Here is an 18868-nt window from a genome sequence, read left to right on the forward strand (position 1 = left end):
CACTTATAATCCCAGTACTTGGGAGGCTGAGACAGGAGCATCACAGGTATGCAGCCAGTCTCAACAATGTAGTAAGACTATCAGCAAACTACCAAGTCCTTGTTTCAAATACAAAAATAAAATAAAATAAAATAAAGGGTTGGGGATGTAGCTTGGAGGTAGAATGCCCCTGGGTTCCATCCCCAGTACCACCCATATCTCCACACACCCACAGAGTTTAGAGATAGGCTGGGCAATACAGTGAGACCCTGTCTAAAAATAAAAAAATAAAAACCAAAATAACAACAAAACCCACCAAGCTATGTATTTTCTATTGTGGCTATTTTACCTAATTATAGAATAAAAGCTGACCACTGCAAAGTAGCAGTAAAGAGTTAATTGTTTCTGTTTAAGGCTGACACTGATACTGCAAACTGATAGTGCCTGTTTCTGGCATGAGCCTCTACTGCTGTTGGCCACATGTTTTAACACATCTACTAATGATAACCAGAAACCACATTTCAGGTTTTTGATAAAACTATTTAAGAACACTGGAAATATTCATGATGTGAATTTTTAAAGAAAGCCACATTAAAGCGTTATTTGAGAAACAAACGTATTCATTTAAATTTTGGATCGCAAAAATGGGAACAAGATGTGTCCCTGAATGTCATTTAGGCTGCTCATAAATGATGAGGGACTAGCGGCCCAGGAGCATTAAATAACTTTCTCATGGTCATACAGGAATTCCTAAGGCCAAGTAAATATGTCAGTTTTACAACAGTTCTTATCAAAGCTCAGCATACTATTTTAGTACTGTACAGATAAAAAGAAGAGGTGAGAGGGCAGTAGTGGAGCAGGGTATGTCGCTCAACAGTAGAATGCTTGCCTAGCATATGAGAGGCCCTGGGGTCAAATCCCCAGCACTGAAGGGAAAAAAAAAAAAAAGGCAGTAGTGACTGATAAAACAGCAAAGTGAGCTGGGCGTGGTGGCGCACGCTTGCAATCCCAGCATTTGGGAGGCTGAGACAGGAGGATTGTGGTTCACAGACAGCCTCAGCTACTTAGTGAGGACATTTGCAACTCAGTGAGACCATGTTTCAAGGAATAAAAAATAGGGCTGGGGGTGTAGCTCAGAGGTAGAATGCCCCTGGGTTCCATCCCCAGTACCAAAAAACAACAACAAAAACCCCCCCCAAAACCAGCCAAGTGTTATGAGTGTTGCATGCTTCTGTTTTGTTTACATTCTTTATTTGTGCTGTAGAGACAAACTAGTAAAGGAAATCAGACAGCTGTTCTTTGAAATTCCAAACTCAATCATTACCATCAAAAGGAATCTAGGAACCTGCTGTTATACTATTTCAACCTTATTCTGTTACTTTAATAAATAAGGCCAAGCTGTCACCTTCAATGGTGGCAGGCAAAGCTGTTGCTAGCAGAACAAAGTTATTTTCCACATTCTGATTATGTCTACAAGCTGCACTTTACCCCATAAAGCACCGTGCCGAGTCTGGAGCCAACGTCAACCAAGATCTTTCCTGACAGATCTGGGAGGACATGATGATAAATGAACTTCAGTTCCATGAGGGAAAAGGAATGAGAAATAAACCCTGGAGAATTAGAACAGAGTGATCATCAAACAGTGCTTGTCTATTAACAATTGCATTCTGTACTTCTCATTTTTACCTTTATTTATAAAGTATATTTCATGTTTTTTTTTTTTCTAAATCAACAAAAGCCATCCAGAGTTTACTTAGAAAAAAATCAATGTCCCAGGCGTGGTGCCACACACCTGTAATCCTGGTACTTGGGAGGTGGAGACAGGAGGATCGCAGGTTTGAGGATCTCAGCAACTTAGTGAGGCCCTCAGCAACTTAGTGAGACCTTGTTTTCAAGTAAAAAATAACACAGGGCTGGGGGGTGTAGCACTGAAGTAGAATGCCCCTGGGTTTCATCTCTGGTACCACCACCACCACCACACACACAAAAAAAACCTCAGGATGACAAATCTGTACTGTGAGCTGTATTAAAGAAAACAAATGCCAAGTCTGTGACATTCCGAAGGCCCACAGGGACCAGCTAGTTAGGTCACTTTCCCCTCTCTCTGTGTCCTTGCTTCTTGCTGATGCTTGAGATCTGGAGGGTCCCCCGTCTGCTCCCTATGACCCGCTGCTGCCTGGGATGGCTTCCTCACTTCCCCGCCACCTGGCTTTCTCACCCTACCCTGGAATCAAGCTTAACTGCCACACACTCTTCCACAGACTGTGCACTACCAATGTAAATGACCATCTCTGGAACTGTGTGATGGGACAGCCCTGACCACTCTAGGATGTGTGTTCTGCAGTGGTGTACAGGAGATTTAGACATCCCCACACACTGCCCTGATTTCCCTTTGTTTGCCACCATTTCTAGCCTCCCAGTCGATTTTCTCACCCCAGTTCTGTGATGAAATATTTGGGATGGCTAGACTCTGCTCCTTTTCTGATATGGAGGCAACTCATTATTAGTCCTACATAACGATATGGTCAGGAAAGGCAGGGATGTCGGTCAAGCCAACAAAAGGTGGCAAATATAATGGAAACAGGCAGGCGAATCCCTGGGAACAGAGTGAAGGGCGTGGCAAGGCCTCAGGAGTGACTCTTGGCATGGCCTCCACCACCAGAGTCCTTATTCCCTAGGACACTCGGCCTCCAAACCTTCACTGCCGCACTAGTGCCTTCCACGGGTACAGCGTCACCATTAGTGTCTTGTAGTTAGATAACCTGTTATCTAACTACTAACTACTAATCTAACTACTAAACCCGTTATCTAAACTTGTCAGAGAAAATTCATTATTCATTCAGATTCATTAGAGTTGTCTGAACTGTTCTGATATCTAGTCATTATTTGTAACCTAATTTTTATGGAAAGATATAGTCTAATCTTCAGACTTTGTGAAGCACAGCTCTCCTATCAATTTCTATAAATCAGATCTCTTTGATATATTTTATAGTTACAATTCACCTTTTAGTTTGTCCTCTATTGGTCTTAAGTTCTTTTTATTCTGTGAGTTTCAACTATTTAAAATGGATACTGCTAAGTACTAACTAGAAAAAATCTTAACCAGTCAATAAGGTCAGTTTAACTCCAAATTATAATGCAGGTCCAATATATATATGTACTAGCAACAAATTCCAAATTCAAAAATGGTTAACCTTTGAGAATGATAATATCTAATATCAATATGTACAAGATTACGGACCTGCAAAGGCAGCCCACTTTAAGTAGCAACTCTAAATCTAAGTGAACAGGGAAATATGTTTAAACCATCAGCCTCAATAGCCAAACCCAGTTTGAACAGAAGAGTTAACATCTTAGCATGGAGTCCGTGCAGTCTACTGTTTGGAACACAAGTGCAGTACTCAAGAAGCAGATATGCAAAAGACTTACTGTCACTGCAGCTGCTCTATTATAGGTCAGGGATCCAGCTTCACTGGGTCAAACATGGCCAGAATAAACTCTTTCTCATGATTATCTATCTGTCTCTGTCCTCTGAGTCCATGCCCATCTAATAATGTTTTATCATGACCCGAATTCTGAAGCAGATGTTTTTACAGGAAGAACATTTCAGTACCCTTGGAAATCACATTTCTCATTATAAATAAGTCTGCAAAGCCGGGCGTGGTGGCGCACGCTTGTAATCCCCGCGCTTGGGAGGCGGAGACAGGAGGATCGCGCAGGTTCGAAGTCAGCCGTGCTGGCGTAAGAGACCCTGTTTCAAAAATATAAAATAGGTCTGGGAGTGTAGCCCGGAGGAAGAAGGGCTTCCAGGAACCCCAGTACCACCAAAAAATAAATAAATAAGTCAGCAAATGGTTTATATATTAAGATTGGTTTGAGTACCTTGAATCTGAGTCAGTTCCCCTGTCATTTCTGGTTAGTTCTTGGGCCTCAAGAGTCATCTCTAGATGTGTCCTCAGGGATATTAAGTGACCTAGCCTTACTATGTAATTTTTTTTTATATTTTTAAAATTTGGAAACAGGGTCTCTTAAGCCAGTGCGGCTGGCTTCAAACCTGCGTGATCCTCCTGTCTCGGCCTCCCAAGGGTGGGGATTACAAGCGTGCGCCACCACACCAGGCACACTATGTAACCTTTCTTTCTTTCTTCTCTCTCTCCCTCCCTCTTTCTTTCTTTCTCCCTCCCTCCTTCTTTCTTTTCCTTCCTTTCTTTCTCTTTCTTTCTTTCTTTCTTTCTTTCTTTCTTTCTTTCTTTCTTTCTTTCTTTCTTTCTTTCTTTCTTTCGGTGTGTGTAGTACTGAGGATTGAGCCTGGGGATGTTTTACCTCTGAGCTATGTCCCCAGTTCTTTTTATTTTTTGCTTGCAAACGGGGTCTCCCTAGGTTGCTGAGTCTCATTAAACTGCCCGGACTAGTCTTGAACTTGCAATCCTCCTGTCTCAGCCTCCCAAGTACTGAGATTACAGGGATGGGACCTCATGTGTGGCTATAATATTTCAATTTAGTCTCCCTATCTGAAATATTTGGTAATGGCCATGCTGCAGGTTGGCCTTTGTTTAAAAAAAAAAAAAAAAAAAACACCCCAAAAGGCTTAATCAAAAATTTGCATGCTCATATCATGTGAGAAAAAGTCCACATAAAGTCATCATATTTGCATACTGGAGTACCTACCTAAAGGTGCTGTCTTGCGTGAGCCGCACACTGTACAGTAGTTTCTGCTCATTTTTCCTTCCTCACATAATGAATCAATAAAATCATCATCATAAAGAAATGCATCAACATGAACTGTGGGTTCTGGCTGCTGCTGTATCTGGAGGAGAGAGAAAAACATCAAAAGAAACAAAGTACAAAGAAGTCTCTTTTTATTGCAAAATAAAGCAAAAAATCAGTGGTTCACATGCTAAAATTCCGAGAGCAGGAGAGCAACAAAGCACAGAAAGAGGTTTGCTTATTTAAATCAGTAACTGTTCTTCTTTCACTTTATCACTGAAATACTATTTACTTGACGAGGAAAGAAGCAAAACATGACTGTGAGAAATATATAAAAATTTAGTTGAAAAAGATTAGAGATTATCTTGTCTTTCCTAAGGAGTATATTTTACGAAGAAACTGGTATCGAGATTTCTCCAAAGAACAGAGTGAGAAAAGGGTCTTCTGAGTCCTACATGCCAGTGACTTAGCAAAATACTTAGTAACCTTTGCCCAGAAAACAAAGTGTACACATAATTAAAAAGACAAAAAAACCCACTACCACCACCCAAAAACCCCAAACTAAAAAGGGCTGTGGGTGTATGTCCTTGGGTTCAATCCCATGTATGTGGGGGGGAGGGGAAGTCTCTGGGTTCGATCCCCCTTTTTTTTTTCAGTACTAGAGATTGAACCCAGAGGCATTCTACCTCTGATTTCCACCCCCAGCCCTACTTTTTATTCTTTATTTTGAAATAGGGACTCACTAAGTTGTGGAGAGGCTAACAATCAAAATATTCATACCATATGTCTTCCTTATGGGTTGAAATATGAACAAATTTGAATGAGGGGGTTGCTGGGAGAAGAAAAAAATCTAATTCTAGCAAAAAGGAATGAAAGAATAAGAAAAAAATGCAAAAGTAGAAGGAAACAAAAAGATGACCTTTATCTATGATAAGGGAAATGAATAGGAAAGAGAAAACCAAGACAATTATGCAGACAAAACCAGATTGTTGACTCTTGTTGGGCTTTGACTGCTTTTGTTTTTTGAGTGACTGGCAAACAGGATGCTCTCAGGAAATATTTTTGAACCAGGTGGGGTGACAAACACCTGTAATCTTAATACTTGAGAAATTGAGACAGGAGGAGTATAGGTTCAAGGCCAGCCTCAGCAAACCCTCAGCAACTGAGACTCTTTCAAAATAAAAAGTGTGTGGCCGGGTGTGGTGGCGCACGCTTGTAAATCCCAGCATTTGGGAGGCTGCGACCGGAGGATCACAGTTCGAGGACAGCCTCAGCTACTTAGTGAGGCCCTCCACAACTCAGTGAGACCCTGTTTCAAAATAAAGAATAAAGGCCGGGCGTGGTGGCGCACGCTTGTAATCCCCGCGCTTGGGAGGCAGAGACAGGAGGATCGCGCAGGTTCGAAGCTAGCCGTGCGCGCTGGTTTAGGAGACCCTGTTTCCAAATAAAAATATAAAAAAATAGGTCTGGGAGTGTAGGCCGGAGTTAGAAGGGCTTCCAGGAACCCCAGTACCACCAAAAATAAATAAATAAATAAATAAAGAATAAAAAATAGGGCAGGGGTTGTAGCTTGGAGGTCAAATGCCTCTGGGTTTCATCCCCAGACCCGCAAAAATAAATAAATAAATAAATAAATAAATAAATAAATAAATAGTGTAAGCCAAATGCATACTTGTAATCCCAGCATTGGGGAGGCTGAGACAGGAGGATCGTGGTTCTTGGACAGCCTCGGCTACTTAGTGAGGCCCTTTGCAACTCAGTGAGACCCTGTTTCAAAATAAAGAATAAAAAATAGCGCTAGGGGTGTTGCTCGGAGATAGAATTACCTTGGGTTCCATCCATAATACGGCAAAAAAAATAAAAACCCCAAAAGTATAATACACCTGGGGGTGTAATTCAGAGGTAGAATTCCCTTGAGTTCAGCCTCTATTACCAAAAGCAAAACAAAACAAAAACAGACAAAAAATCCCCAAACCACAATATATTTGTTGAATAAATAGTACCAGGGAGCCAGAAGTTAAGTACCCAAATGAGCTAGAGATATGGTTGAAGTACTAAATGAAAACCTGTTAAAAGCTGAATATAGAAGTAATTAGATCAGAAAGGCTGTGGGATTAGAGAAGAAGAGAAGAATCTGAAAGTAGCACAAACAACATATTAATTTGATTTAGTGCACTTACTTTTTGAATGGCTAGATGTTCTGAGGAAAGCATGGTTTCTAGAGGTAGGCAATTCCGAAGGTCATCTGCTATGTTTTTCAACATAATGTCGTTATTATCTTCGGTAAACTCATCAAAATCTCCTGAAGAAAAAAGAAATAGTTCTTATAGTTGTAGTCATATCTAGATTAAATTATTACAATGGATATGTTTTCTATCAGACAACTCAATCTTAATACTAAGTAAACCTTTAAATAATGACAGATTCAAGTTTTAACACTTTTAATTTAAAATGTTGACTTTTTCCTTTTCCCAAACTGCCTATCAAATAAAAGCAAAGAGATTTTTAAAAATATGTAGCATTTTAACCAAAAGCACTTCAATTAGTTTTTTGGGTCTCAAATCATATATAGCCAAATATTTTGTCTTTTGACCATGTGGAACTTAAAAACTTAGGAGTCATGGATCAAGGATCACTAAGATGACCTAATAGCTCAAAAACATATATACACATATATATTTTTTCATACATATATATATTTCCAAAGGCTGAAAGCCCACGTTTGGATAGTCTGGTAAAAGGGAAAAAGGGAGGAGAGTATGTACAACAAAGACGGTAAAGGTATGATAAGAGATTAATAATTGGTGAATCTAGGTGAGGATATAAAAGGTTCACTGTTCTGTTTCAATTTTCCTGTAGGGTTAATTGGCTCTAAAGCAATTATCATTTCTAAGCAGTTTGTACATAATTTAAAACACAATGTGACCTATTTGAAAATAAAATATTATTTTGAAGCTAGCTACTCTACAATGCCAAATGTAAACTGAAAAAACTATTAGCAATATGATGGGGTAGAAAACAATGTATTTTACCTATTTTAACTTTTTGAGGTACTGAGGCTAAATCCAGGAGCTGTATAACTCAGTTCCATCCCCAACGCCTTTTATTCTTTTTTATTTTGAGACAGGGTCATGCTAAGTTGTCCAGGTTGGCCGTGAACTTGTGATCCTTCTTAGCTCAGCTTTGGGAGCTGTTGGAATCATAGGCATACGCCACGGTACCAGCTTGATTTTATTTATTTATTTTGCAGTACTGGGGATGGAACTCAGGGGCATTCTACCTCCAGGCTACACCCCCATCCCTATTTTATATTTTTATTTGGAAACGGTCTCACTGAGTTACAGAGGGCTTCACAAAGAAGCTGAGGCTGTCCGCAAACTGTAATCCTCCTATCTCAGCCTCCCAAGTACCGGAATTACAAGCGTGCACCACCATGCCTGGCTTATTTTTTATTTTGAAACAGGGTCTTGCTAAGTTGCTGAAAGCCTCCCCTATATTGCTGAGATTGGCTTTGAACCTGTGATCCTCCTGTCTGTCTCCCAAGTACTGGGATTACAGTCATGCGATACCAGGTACAGCGTTATTTATTTTGAAATGGGGTCTTGCTAAGTTAGCACACATTAACCTTGACAAAAATAAAATTAAGAAGCATTCCAACTGGATGTGGTGGTGTAAACCTATATAATTCCAAGACTTGGGATGCTGAGCCAGGAGGATCACAAGTTTGAGGTCAGTGTATATAGTAACTTAGCAAGATCCTGTTTCAAAATAAAAACAAACATTTCCCAAAATACTAATACCAAACATTTGCTTAGTTTCCCTCAAGAGATAAAACACTATGTGAAAGATTCTAGGACTCAAATTTAATTCTAATAATGTAACTCGCACCAGTGATTTTTGTGTGTGTGTGTGTGTGTGTGTGTGTGTGTGTGTGTGTGTGTGTGTTACTGGGTGTGGAATCCAGGGGCTTTTCGACCTCCGGGTTATACTCCCAGACCTATTTTTTTATACTTTATTTGGAAACAGGGTTTCACTAAGCAGCTGAGGCTGGCTTTGAACCCATGCAATCCTCCTGTCTCAGCCTCCCAAGCGCTGGGATTACAAGCATGCGCCACCATGCCCAGCTTCACCACCAGTGATATTTGTATGGTATAACTAAAGAAGCCAATACAAATCTCATATTAAACTAAAATATTTTATGGCCCAACTCTTTTTTTTTTTTTTTGGTAGTACTGGGAATGGAACCCAGGGGCATTCGACCTGGGCCTCTTGCACCACCATGCCCGGCTCTTATGGCCCAACTCTTTTAGGTTTCAATCTGTAATACAACCAACCATTTTAATAAAACAATGTTTTCTTTTTTTGTGTGTGGTATTGGAGGTAGAACCCAGGGGCTTTTTCTACTCCCAGACCTATTTCATACTTTATTTGGAAATAGTCTCACTAAGTTGCTGAGAGCCTAAGTAGCCGAGGCTGGCTTTGAACCTGTGCGATCCCCCTGTCTCAGCCTCTCAAGCGCTGGGATTACAAGGGTGCACCACCATGCCCGGCCATAACAATGTTTTCATGTGTGTTTGTGTTTTATAAAATCAAAAAGTCTTAGCACAGAAAGAGAACTGAAACAATGATCTCTTACTAAATGACAAAACAATCTCTAAAGTCTGATATAGCTGTTTAACACATTCAAGAACAGTATTTCTTTCTCAGACTAAGCCGGAGTTTTCCGCTCTACTGTTAACTCAGATTTTTTCAATTACCTGAAAGCTATCATTATCTTTAGTGTTATACACTTAGTGAACGAGCCCTTAAGGCATACTAGATTTTGCTGTTTTTCAAACATTGTCATTAACTTTTAAGAACCATATAGGCAGTACTATTAGCAACTCTATTTTTTATAATAAGAATATAATCTGAGACCAAAAAGTTAAGCGACTTGCCTTAGATCATTCTGACCAGCAACGGGAAGAGCTGGAATCTGAAAGCAGGCCTAAGTCTGATTTACAACACCCTAGAGCTTCTCTGAGGTACAAAGGTAGCAGCAGGGAACCGTTCTCCGGTCACTCCCTGGTTTTCTCCCTACTCTCAGCATGGTTCTTCATGTGACACAGGAACTGTATTCTCGGCCATGTGTTTGCACATCTATCTTCCGGACTTTCTCAAAGCCCCTTTAAATTTGGCCCTGGAACTGATCACCATTTGATAACCTCTTTCTCTAGCCCATCATTACCTTAGTTTATTTTCTTCTGCTATCATTTTGTAGCATTCTCCTGTTCTGATTGCTACTGCTACTAGGTTACTAATAAAGTTGGAAGGGTTGGTGGCACAACTGTTTAAATCAACCATATGTAAAAATCTAGGGAGCTGGAGGAATGCTAGATTGGCTGTAAATTCTGAACCATGACTATGGATTCCCAGCTGATTTCCTAGCTAATTGCACTTATCTGGGAGTCAATTCCTCAACTGATGTGAGCGTCATCAGTCAAGATGAATAAATAGTGACTTTAAGGCACACTTTCATAGAATCTCTACTGTATGTGGGTTGCTTATTTCTGTCTCCACCTCCCAAGCGCGGGGATTACAAGCGTGCGCCACCACGACCGGCTACTTACTCCAGGATTCTTTACCTTGATTCTGGTTAACAGAATCCAAATATAGGCTTTACGTGATCAAAAAAGGGCCTGACAGCTGGGCGTGGTGGCGCACGCTTGTAATCCCTGCACTTGGGAGGCAAAGACAGGAGGATGGCGCAGGTTTGAAGCCAGCAGTGCTGGCTTAAGAGACCCTGTTTCCAAATAAAAATATATATAAAATAACTAGGTCTGGGAGTGTAGCCCAGAGGTAGAAGGGTTTCCAGGAACCTCAGTACCACCAAAAAAAAAAAAAAAAAAAAAAAAAGGGCCTGACATTGCATGCATTCTTGGGCATAAGGATAAATATGTATCTTCATCTAGGAAGAAGTCTCTTAAGAGATGTTTAATAATGATAACCAATATCTATTGAGTATTCCATGTAAGACACTGTGCTACATGGTCTATGTGTATTTACTTTTAGTCTTCAAAACATCAGCATGAGCCAGGCGTGGTGGCGCATGCCTATAATGTCAGTACTTAGGAGGCTGAGACAGGATCGAAGGTTGGAGGAGTCTCAGCATGAAGTGAGACCCTCATCAACCTAGCGAGACCTGGTTTCCAAATAAGAAATAACATCAGGCTGTGGGTGTAGCTCAAAGGTAGAATGCCTCTGGGTTCAATCCTCTGCACCAAAAAACCCCAATAAAATAACCCTTGAGGTAGTACTATTTTTCCCATGTTTGGTTCCAGAGACCTTATAGACCAAAATCATATGAGACTGATAAAATGAAGGTTAAGATTTATTCATTTAAATTATTTTCTCAAGACTGGGGATGTAGTTCATTGACGGAGAACTTGCCTAGCGTGTGTGAGGCTGGGTTTGAATCCTAGCAGTGTAAAGAAAAAAAAATATCATTTCTTATACTTGGGTTCTAATTTTCAACTTTTTTTTTTTTTTTTTTTTTTTGTAGTACTGGGGATGGAACCCAGGGGCATTCTACCTCTGAGCTACACCCGCCAACCCTATTTTTTTTGTTCTTTATTTTGAAACAGGCCTCACTAGCAGTTTGAGACTGTCCATAAACTGCAATCCTCCTGTCTCAGCCTCCCAAATGCTGGGATTACAAGAGTGGACCACCTAATTAAAGCCATCCTTACTCACTCAGGTGGCTTTGGCCAGTTCTCTGGAATAAATCCTAAATATTATTAAAAGAGCAGACTTTGGAGATAGACTACTTGAATTCAAGTGCTGAACACCAGTCCTATTTTTTATTCTTTCTGTATTTTGTGGTACTGGGGGTGGAACCCAGGGGCTTTTCTACCTTCGGGCTATACTCCCAGACCCATTCGATATTTTATTTGGAACAGGGTCTCACTAAGTTGCTGAGAGCCTCACTAAGTAGCTGAGGCCGGCTTCGAACCTGCGCGATCCTCCTGTCTCAGCCTCCCAAGCGCTGAGATTACAAGTGTGCGCCACCACGTCCAGCTACCTTTTTTCTTTTATAATTTGAATTTATATCACACATTACCATGTACTTGGCTTTGCCCTGGTCCAAGCTTCTCATTTTACCAGCAAGGTTCTAAATAAGCACAAGTCTTGGTGTGATAATCCCATTATTCCTCAGAGACCAAGAATTTTATTCTTCCTTTTACGTATTTAAAATGACTGTGATTTAGCCCGGTGTGATAGCGCATACTTGTAATCTCAGTACTTGGGAGGCTGAAACAAGACGATCACAGGTTTGCAGACAGTTTCAGCAATTTTTTTTTCCCCCCAGTACTGGGGAAGAAATTCAGGGGCATTCTACATCCAAGCTACACCCCAGCCCTATTTTTTGTTCTTTATTTTGGAACAGGGTCTCACTAAGTTGCAAAGAGCCTAAGTAGCTGAGGCTGTCCATGAACCATGATCCTCCTGTCTCAACCTCCCAAATGCTAGGATCACAAATGTGTGCCACCATGCCCACACGCGGCTAGTTTCAGCAATTTAGTGAGGCCACCTGTAACTTATTGAGACCCTGTTTCAAAATAAAAGAATAAAATAGGGCTGGAGGTATAGCTCAGAGGTAGAATGCTTCTGGGTTTCATCCCCAGTACCACAAAAATAAGTAAATATACTGTGCAATATTTATATATTTTTTGGTACTAGGAATTGAATCCAAGGGCATTTTAACTCTGAGCTATACCCCCAGGTGTGCATGTGTGTGTGAGTGACAGAACTAGGGATTCAATTTAGGGATATTTTACCTCTGAGCTACATCCCAGCCCTATTTTATTTTTAATTTTGAAACAGGGCCTCATTAAGTTGCAGAGGGCTTTCCTAAGTAGCTGAAGTTGGCCTGGCGGTGCACACTTGTAATCCCAGTACTTGGGAGGCTGAGACAGGAAGTATTGCAGGTTCTCAGCCAGCCTCGGCTACTTAGCGAGGCCCTCTGCAACTTAGTAAGATGCTGTTTCAAAATAAAGAATAAAAAACAAAATAGGGTTGGGGGTGCAGCTCGGAGGCAGAATGCTCCTAGGTTCAATCCTCAGTACCGCAAAAAAATAAAATAAAATAAAATAAAACTAAACTAAAAAGACTGGAGATATAGCTCCGAGGTACAATGCCTCTGGGTTCAATTCCCAGTACCACACATACATACAAAAGTAGAAATGCAGGTGTGGGGATAGAGTTCAGTGGTAGAGACTTACCTTACGTGTGGCGAATCACTGGGTTTAATTCCCAGCACCAAAAAAAAAAAAAAAAAAAAAACCCAAAACAAATCCAATAAAACAAAAAACAGTCTCAGTGGTAGACCATCTGTAATCCCAGTACTTGGGGGAGGCTGAGACATGAGAATCACAGGTTTGAAGGCAATGTACAATAACTTAGTGAGAATTTATTTCAAAATAAAATAGGGCTGTAAGTGTAGCTCAGAGCTAGGACGCCCCTGGGTTCAAACACCAGTACACACCTCCCCCAAACCCCACACACAGAATAAAAATATACTCTTTAGCCAGTGATACTGGGACTTGTTCACAAGATTAATAGTCCAAACATCCAGGTGTGGTGGTGCACGCTTGTAATCCCCGCGCTTGGGAGGCGGAGACAGGAGGATTGCGCAGGTTCTAAGCCAGCCTCGCTGGCTTAAGAGCCCCTATTTCCAAATAAAATATAGAAAATAGGTTCGGGAGTGTAGTCCGGAGGTAGGAGGGTTCCATCCCCAGTACCACCAAAAAAAAAAAAAAAAAAAAAATGTCCAAACATGCTTTCATCTTAATTTTGATAAATGGAGTCTCAATTAATGCCTTTAAATTAGAAATTTAGACTACAATGGCTCCACAAGACTGAAACGTTACTGAGGCAAAGGGTACTTTTGGTAATTTTGCAATGGTCAGAGTGTGGCAATATGCCATGTAGAAACTCAGTGCTTTTGAAATAAATGACCATGTACTGAGGAATGTAGAAAAACCAGATGAAGTTGTTACTGATATGTACATGTACACACATAAACACATATATATGGTTTTTTTATTTTCTTTTTTTGAGACAGAGTGCCACTTACGACCTCCCAAGTGGCTGGGATTATAGGCACATGACAACTCACCCAGCGATAGCTGAGGGTTAAATGAATAGACAGCATTTCTAACTTGAAACAATCTTGTATGTATACCTGTATCTCTGGTTTTCTGCATGTCCAGGAAAAGCTTCCTATCATAATGTTCAGGTTAATTTTAGTTTGACATCGTATTTAAGATCATCTCTGAAAATGTTTAATGATTATTACTAAAGCTGGGTGTGGTGGCCCACACTTGTAATCCCAGTGCTTGGGAGGCTGAGACAAGAGGATTGTGGTTCGTAGACAGCCTCAGCTACTTAGTGAGACCCTGTTTCAAATATAAAGAATAAAAAAATAGGGCTGGGGGTGTAGTTCGAAGTAGAATGCCCCTAGGTGGTTCAATCCCCAGTACAGCAAAAAAAAAAAAAAAAAAAAAAAAAAAGGGGGTGTGTGTGTGTGTGTATCTGTAATACCTAAACCTGATTGACAGTACAGCAAAAAAAGAAAAAAAAAGGTGTTGGCAGAGGTCAAGGTTGAAAATCTAAAATTGGGATCATCAGCAAATAGAGTATTTCAAATAATGAGTTTCAACGAAAATAACCATGGAAATCAATGTCTAGCAGTAGAGAGGTACAGTACGGTTTGGTAGTTACCAAAAAGGGAATATCCTCTTTTTGGTGTGCTTTCTCTAGGCATCACTTTGGCCAGAAGAGGTCAATGTCATTCTTTTAACTAGATCTAATTACCACACTTCCTCAGCTCTAACTTGTGCTTTTTATTATACTATTATGTTAGTTGGCTTTTTATGATGTTATTTATTATGTTATATGTTTTTATTTTTATTATGTTATACTATTATGTTTTTATTATACTATTATGTTAAAATCGATGTATTTTTCCTTCTACCTCGGAAAAACTGAGTAAGTGATATTTTTGCAAGACAGAAAGTAAAAGCTCTAGGCCAATTTGTTTTGGTACCACGGATCGAACCCAAGGGCATCTACCCACAAACTACCCCTCCAGTCCTTTCTATTTTTGATTTTGAAACAGGGTCTCACTAAGTTGCTAAAGCTGGCCTCGAACTATCCTCCTATCTCAGCCTCCCATGTACTGGGATTACAGGCCTGCGTCATCATGCCCAGCTGTTACAGGTGATTTTTACCTGCTGGGCAAAACGATCTAACGCTACAGCCCAAGCCTCTCTTGCAAAGTGTTTTCTCAGGTAGAATCAGTTTGTGGGAGGTATGGGGAGGACCAAGACCCACCTCTTTTTCTTTCTTTCTTTCAGAAAAGGGGCTAGGCACACAAGGGGGCTCTCCAGGGCTGTTCGAAGTCGGCGAGGAAATCAGAAACTACCTAGAGCCTGGTCTTCCGGCGCCCAGTCCCAAGTGGCACTCTGAGCAGTGTGCCGCTGACAACCTACACCATAGGACAGGCGATACCAGCCCCGCGACTGCAGGGAAGGCTTTTGGTCTGCCTAAATCCCTAAATATGATTGCCCCAGCTGCCTGCCTCTGGTCGCTTACGTGTAGTTCGCATCCACTGGAGCAGCGCCGGGCGGTCTGCGGGAACCACGGCATCCAGCAGCTGAAGAATTGTTCGCCGCGCCGTGCAAAACTCCATGTGGCAGCCACAAGCAGCGCGGGAGCAGGGCCGCTCTGCGCACGCGCGGCGCACGGCCGGCCCCGCCCTCCCGGGAGCCCGCCTCTCTGGGCTGCGAAAGCCTAGGCCACGCCCCCCGCGGGGTTCCCACGTGCGCCGCCTTCGGTCTAGTCACTTTTTCTTAAGGTAGCTCCTCGGGACCTGACTTCTTTCCCAAGACTGGGTCCTGGGAGAGCCTATTTTTGCCACTAACTCTGCCACCGCTATTCAACAGTACAAAACCAAAGCCAAAAGCTAACCCTAACGAGAGACACCTGCCCGAACCCCTTCGAGAGACCAATCGGAGAAACGCGCCGCGATGCCCCGGAAGCGGAAGTGCATCCTTCTCAAGAAAGGCTGGACTACGCCGAGTGATGACGTCTCCTCATTGGACGGAAGGTTCGGTGGCAGTCGTCGGTCTTCCAGCTGGTGGGAGTTGGCGTCGCGGTGCTGGGCGCCGGGACCCTGGTTCGCACAGTTGGGGAAGCGGGTTGCGGGGTCGTGCCAGTCTCTCCGCTCCCGCCGACCCTTGGCTCCCCGCCGCGGCGTGGGACCTCGCCGAGGACTCCCGGCCCCTTCGGGCCACGGCGTCAGCAGTGCCTTTTGCGGTGAGTGTGCTCTTCCCCTTCTGCAGACTACGGAGGGGCAGCCCCAACCCTGGACGGTGGCAAGAGACGCTGGCGGGAGTCAGCTTCCCTGTCCTCCGGCCGCCGTCATCCCGGCTGCGGTCCTCTGGTCGTTTACTTGGTGCCCTCCATGAGAAGTTTTACTAGATGTGCGCTGCGACCCTTTGTAAGTAGTCTTCAGATTTACCCGAGCCAAACAACATGCAGGCGGGCGTTTGTAGGCTTGACTTGGGTGTTTGCTTTCCTGAGCAAGAATTTAGAATTCCCCCCCAAACCTGGCGCATACCAGGTTTTCTTTTCCTCTGTACTTGTAGTGCTTAACACATTGTCCTGCGTGTAGTAGACGTTAGATAAATGATTAAGGAAGATTAGTCAAGTGCCAGTGATAACTTTATAACATACACAGGCGGCTTTCTCTGTACCATTTGACACTCAGTACTCACGATCCAAGGCTTGAAACTCTTTCCCCATTGGCTTTTTTGGTGCTGTCGTCACTTGGTTCTTTCATATGCTTAGTTCAACAAAACATTTACTTGTTTTGTTAACTACTGGGATACGGAAATGAGTGATACAAACCCTGCCATTGAGAAGATAACAATGCGGGAGGGACACATTAATATACATATATCTAAATGAATAATGAGAAACTAGGTGGGCATAAAGAGCTATAGAGAGGTGTGGGAACATAGATGAGAGTTACTGTGCTTTTAGATATATGGCCCGAGCAAGTTGCTCTTCTTCCAATCTAGTTTCAGTTTCCTCATTTACCTAGTAGGTTTATTATGAGGATGAAAGAAGTTCAGGTAACATGTTTGGTACAGTGCCTTGAACATAGCAGTGATGGTGCTAAAGAGGAAGGAAATATTGCCCTCAAACACCTCCCCCTCTTTTTTCGGTACTGGGTATTGAACCCAGGGGCAATCTACCTCTGAGCTACATCCCCAACCCTGTTTTTTTTTTTTTTTTTGGTGGTACTGGGGGTGGAACCCAGAGGGTTTCTACCTCTGGGCTATACTCCAAGACCTTTTTTTTTTTTTTTTTTTTTTTTTAAAGGGTCTCACTAAATTGCTGGAAGCCTCACTGAGTAGCTGAGGCAGGCTTCGAACCAGTGTGATCCTCCTGTCAAAGCCTCCCAAGCGCTGGGATTACAAACGTGCACCACCACACCCGGCTGTTTTGTTTTTGTTTTTTTTGTGATACTGGGGATGGAATCCAGGGGCTTTTCTACCTGGGGGCTATACTCCCAGACCTTTTTTTTTTATGTTTTATTTGGAAACAAGGTCCCACTAAGTTGCAGAAGGCCTCACTAAGTAGCTGAGGCTGGTGAGAATGGCGATCTTCAGAATGGGAATCTTCCTGTCTCAGCCTCCCATGTACTGGGATTACAAGTCTGCCACCACACCTGGCTGTCTGTTTTTTGATACAGAAACATTCTAACTCTGAGATAATCTCCAGCCCTATTTTATTTTGAAATGGTCTTGCTAAGTTGCTGAGACTAGCCTGGCACCTGAGATTCTCCTGTCTTTGCCTTCCAAGTACTGAGATTACAGGTGTGCCATACTGTGTCTGAACTCCTTTTCCTCAATTTTTTTGGTATCACTAATTAGTATTTTCTAATTTAATATGGAGTACTATACAAAAGAATCTAAGAGCTCTTCTTCCAAACAGAGTACTCTTGTGTTCTATCTGGAGCTGCCACTTGAGTATATAGTAAGATAATGATAAATAATAGCTTTTCTTCTTCTTTTTTCTATTGGGGGGGAGTGGCACTGGGGATGGAACCCTTCTACCTCCGGGCTACACTCCCAGACCTATTTTTTATATTTTTTTATTTGGAAACAGGGTCTCTTAAGCCAGCAAGACTGGCTTCGAACCTGCGTGATCCTCCTGTCTCCGCCTCCCAAGCGTGGGGATTACAAGCGTGCGCCACTATGCCCGGCTTCTTTCTCTCTTTTTAAAATTGATTTTCTTCTCTGTGGCTTTGGGAGAAGGGAGAGGAATTAGTAAAGCTTCCATCCCTTTGGTTACTTTTAGTTTTGACTCTCTCCTTTTTAGTTGGCCATTAGTCATTGCTGTAACCTGTGGTGTCCCTCAGGCTCAACTTGAGAGTTCTTGTGTATATCTATGATTTCCAGGGCATTGTTCTTATATGCCAACTATTTCTAACCCTTTTTTATTAGCCTCCATATCATGTATTGTAGTTCTGCACTTTCTGCAGACACAATAGGTTCAAAACTAAGTGCACTGTCTTTCTTTTTCACTATGATGTGTATTATACAAACAAAAGTGTAAGAAAGTAGTGATTTTCAGTATGTTTTTAAGTTTTGACCCTATGTGTGTTGAGTTTTTTCCTATAGATGTTCAATTTTAAAAAGTAGAAGCTTAGACTTTAGCTGGGCGTGGTGGGCGCACTCTTATAATCCCAGCATTTGGGAGGCTAAGACAGGAGGATCGCGGTTCCCGGACAGTCTCAGCTACTTAGTGAGGCTCTTCACAATTCAGTGAGACTCTGTTTCAAAATAAAGAATTAAAAAAAAAAAAATAGGACTGCGAGTGTGGCTTGGAGGTAGAATGCCCGGGGTTCCATCCCCAGTACTATAAAAAAAAAAAAAAAAAGTAGGAGCTTAGCCGGACACAGTGGCATATGCTTGTAACCCCAGCATTTGGGAGGATAAGACAGGAGAATTGCGGTTCACGGGCGGCCTCAGCTACTTTGTGAAGCCCTTTGCAACTCATTGAGACCCTGTTTCAAAAAATAAGGAATAAAATTTAGGGCTGGGGGTGTAGCTCAGAGGTTGAATGCCCC

General features: G+C 42.0%; 1 protein-coding gene across 1 annotated transcript in view; it reads right to left on the reverse strand.

Moving 5' to 3' along the window:
• Positions 1-15418, reverse strand: part of LOC308270682 (uncharacterized protein) — a gene marked incomplete at both ends in the record, with an annotated part of 31355 nt that extends 15937 nt beyond the window's left edge. Inside the window, 4 exons of the mRNA XM_080706714.1 lie at positions 1468-1589; positions 4648-4786; positions 6867-6988; positions 15322-15418. Coding sequence (XP_080562840.1) covers positions 1468-1589; positions 4648-4786; positions 6867-6988; positions 15322-15418 — 480 coding nt within the window. The remainder of the gene's footprint in view (positions 1-1467; positions 1590-4647; positions 4787-6866; positions 6989-15321) is intronic.
• Between the last annotated feature and the right edge of the window lie 3450 nt (positions 15419-18868).

This window comes from Muscardinus avellanarius (genome assembly GCF_963383645.1).
Source record: "Muscardinus avellanarius genome assembly, chromosome: 12".
NCBI lineage: Eukaryota > Metazoa > Chordata > Mammalia > Rodentia > Gliridae > Muscardinus > Muscardinus avellanarius.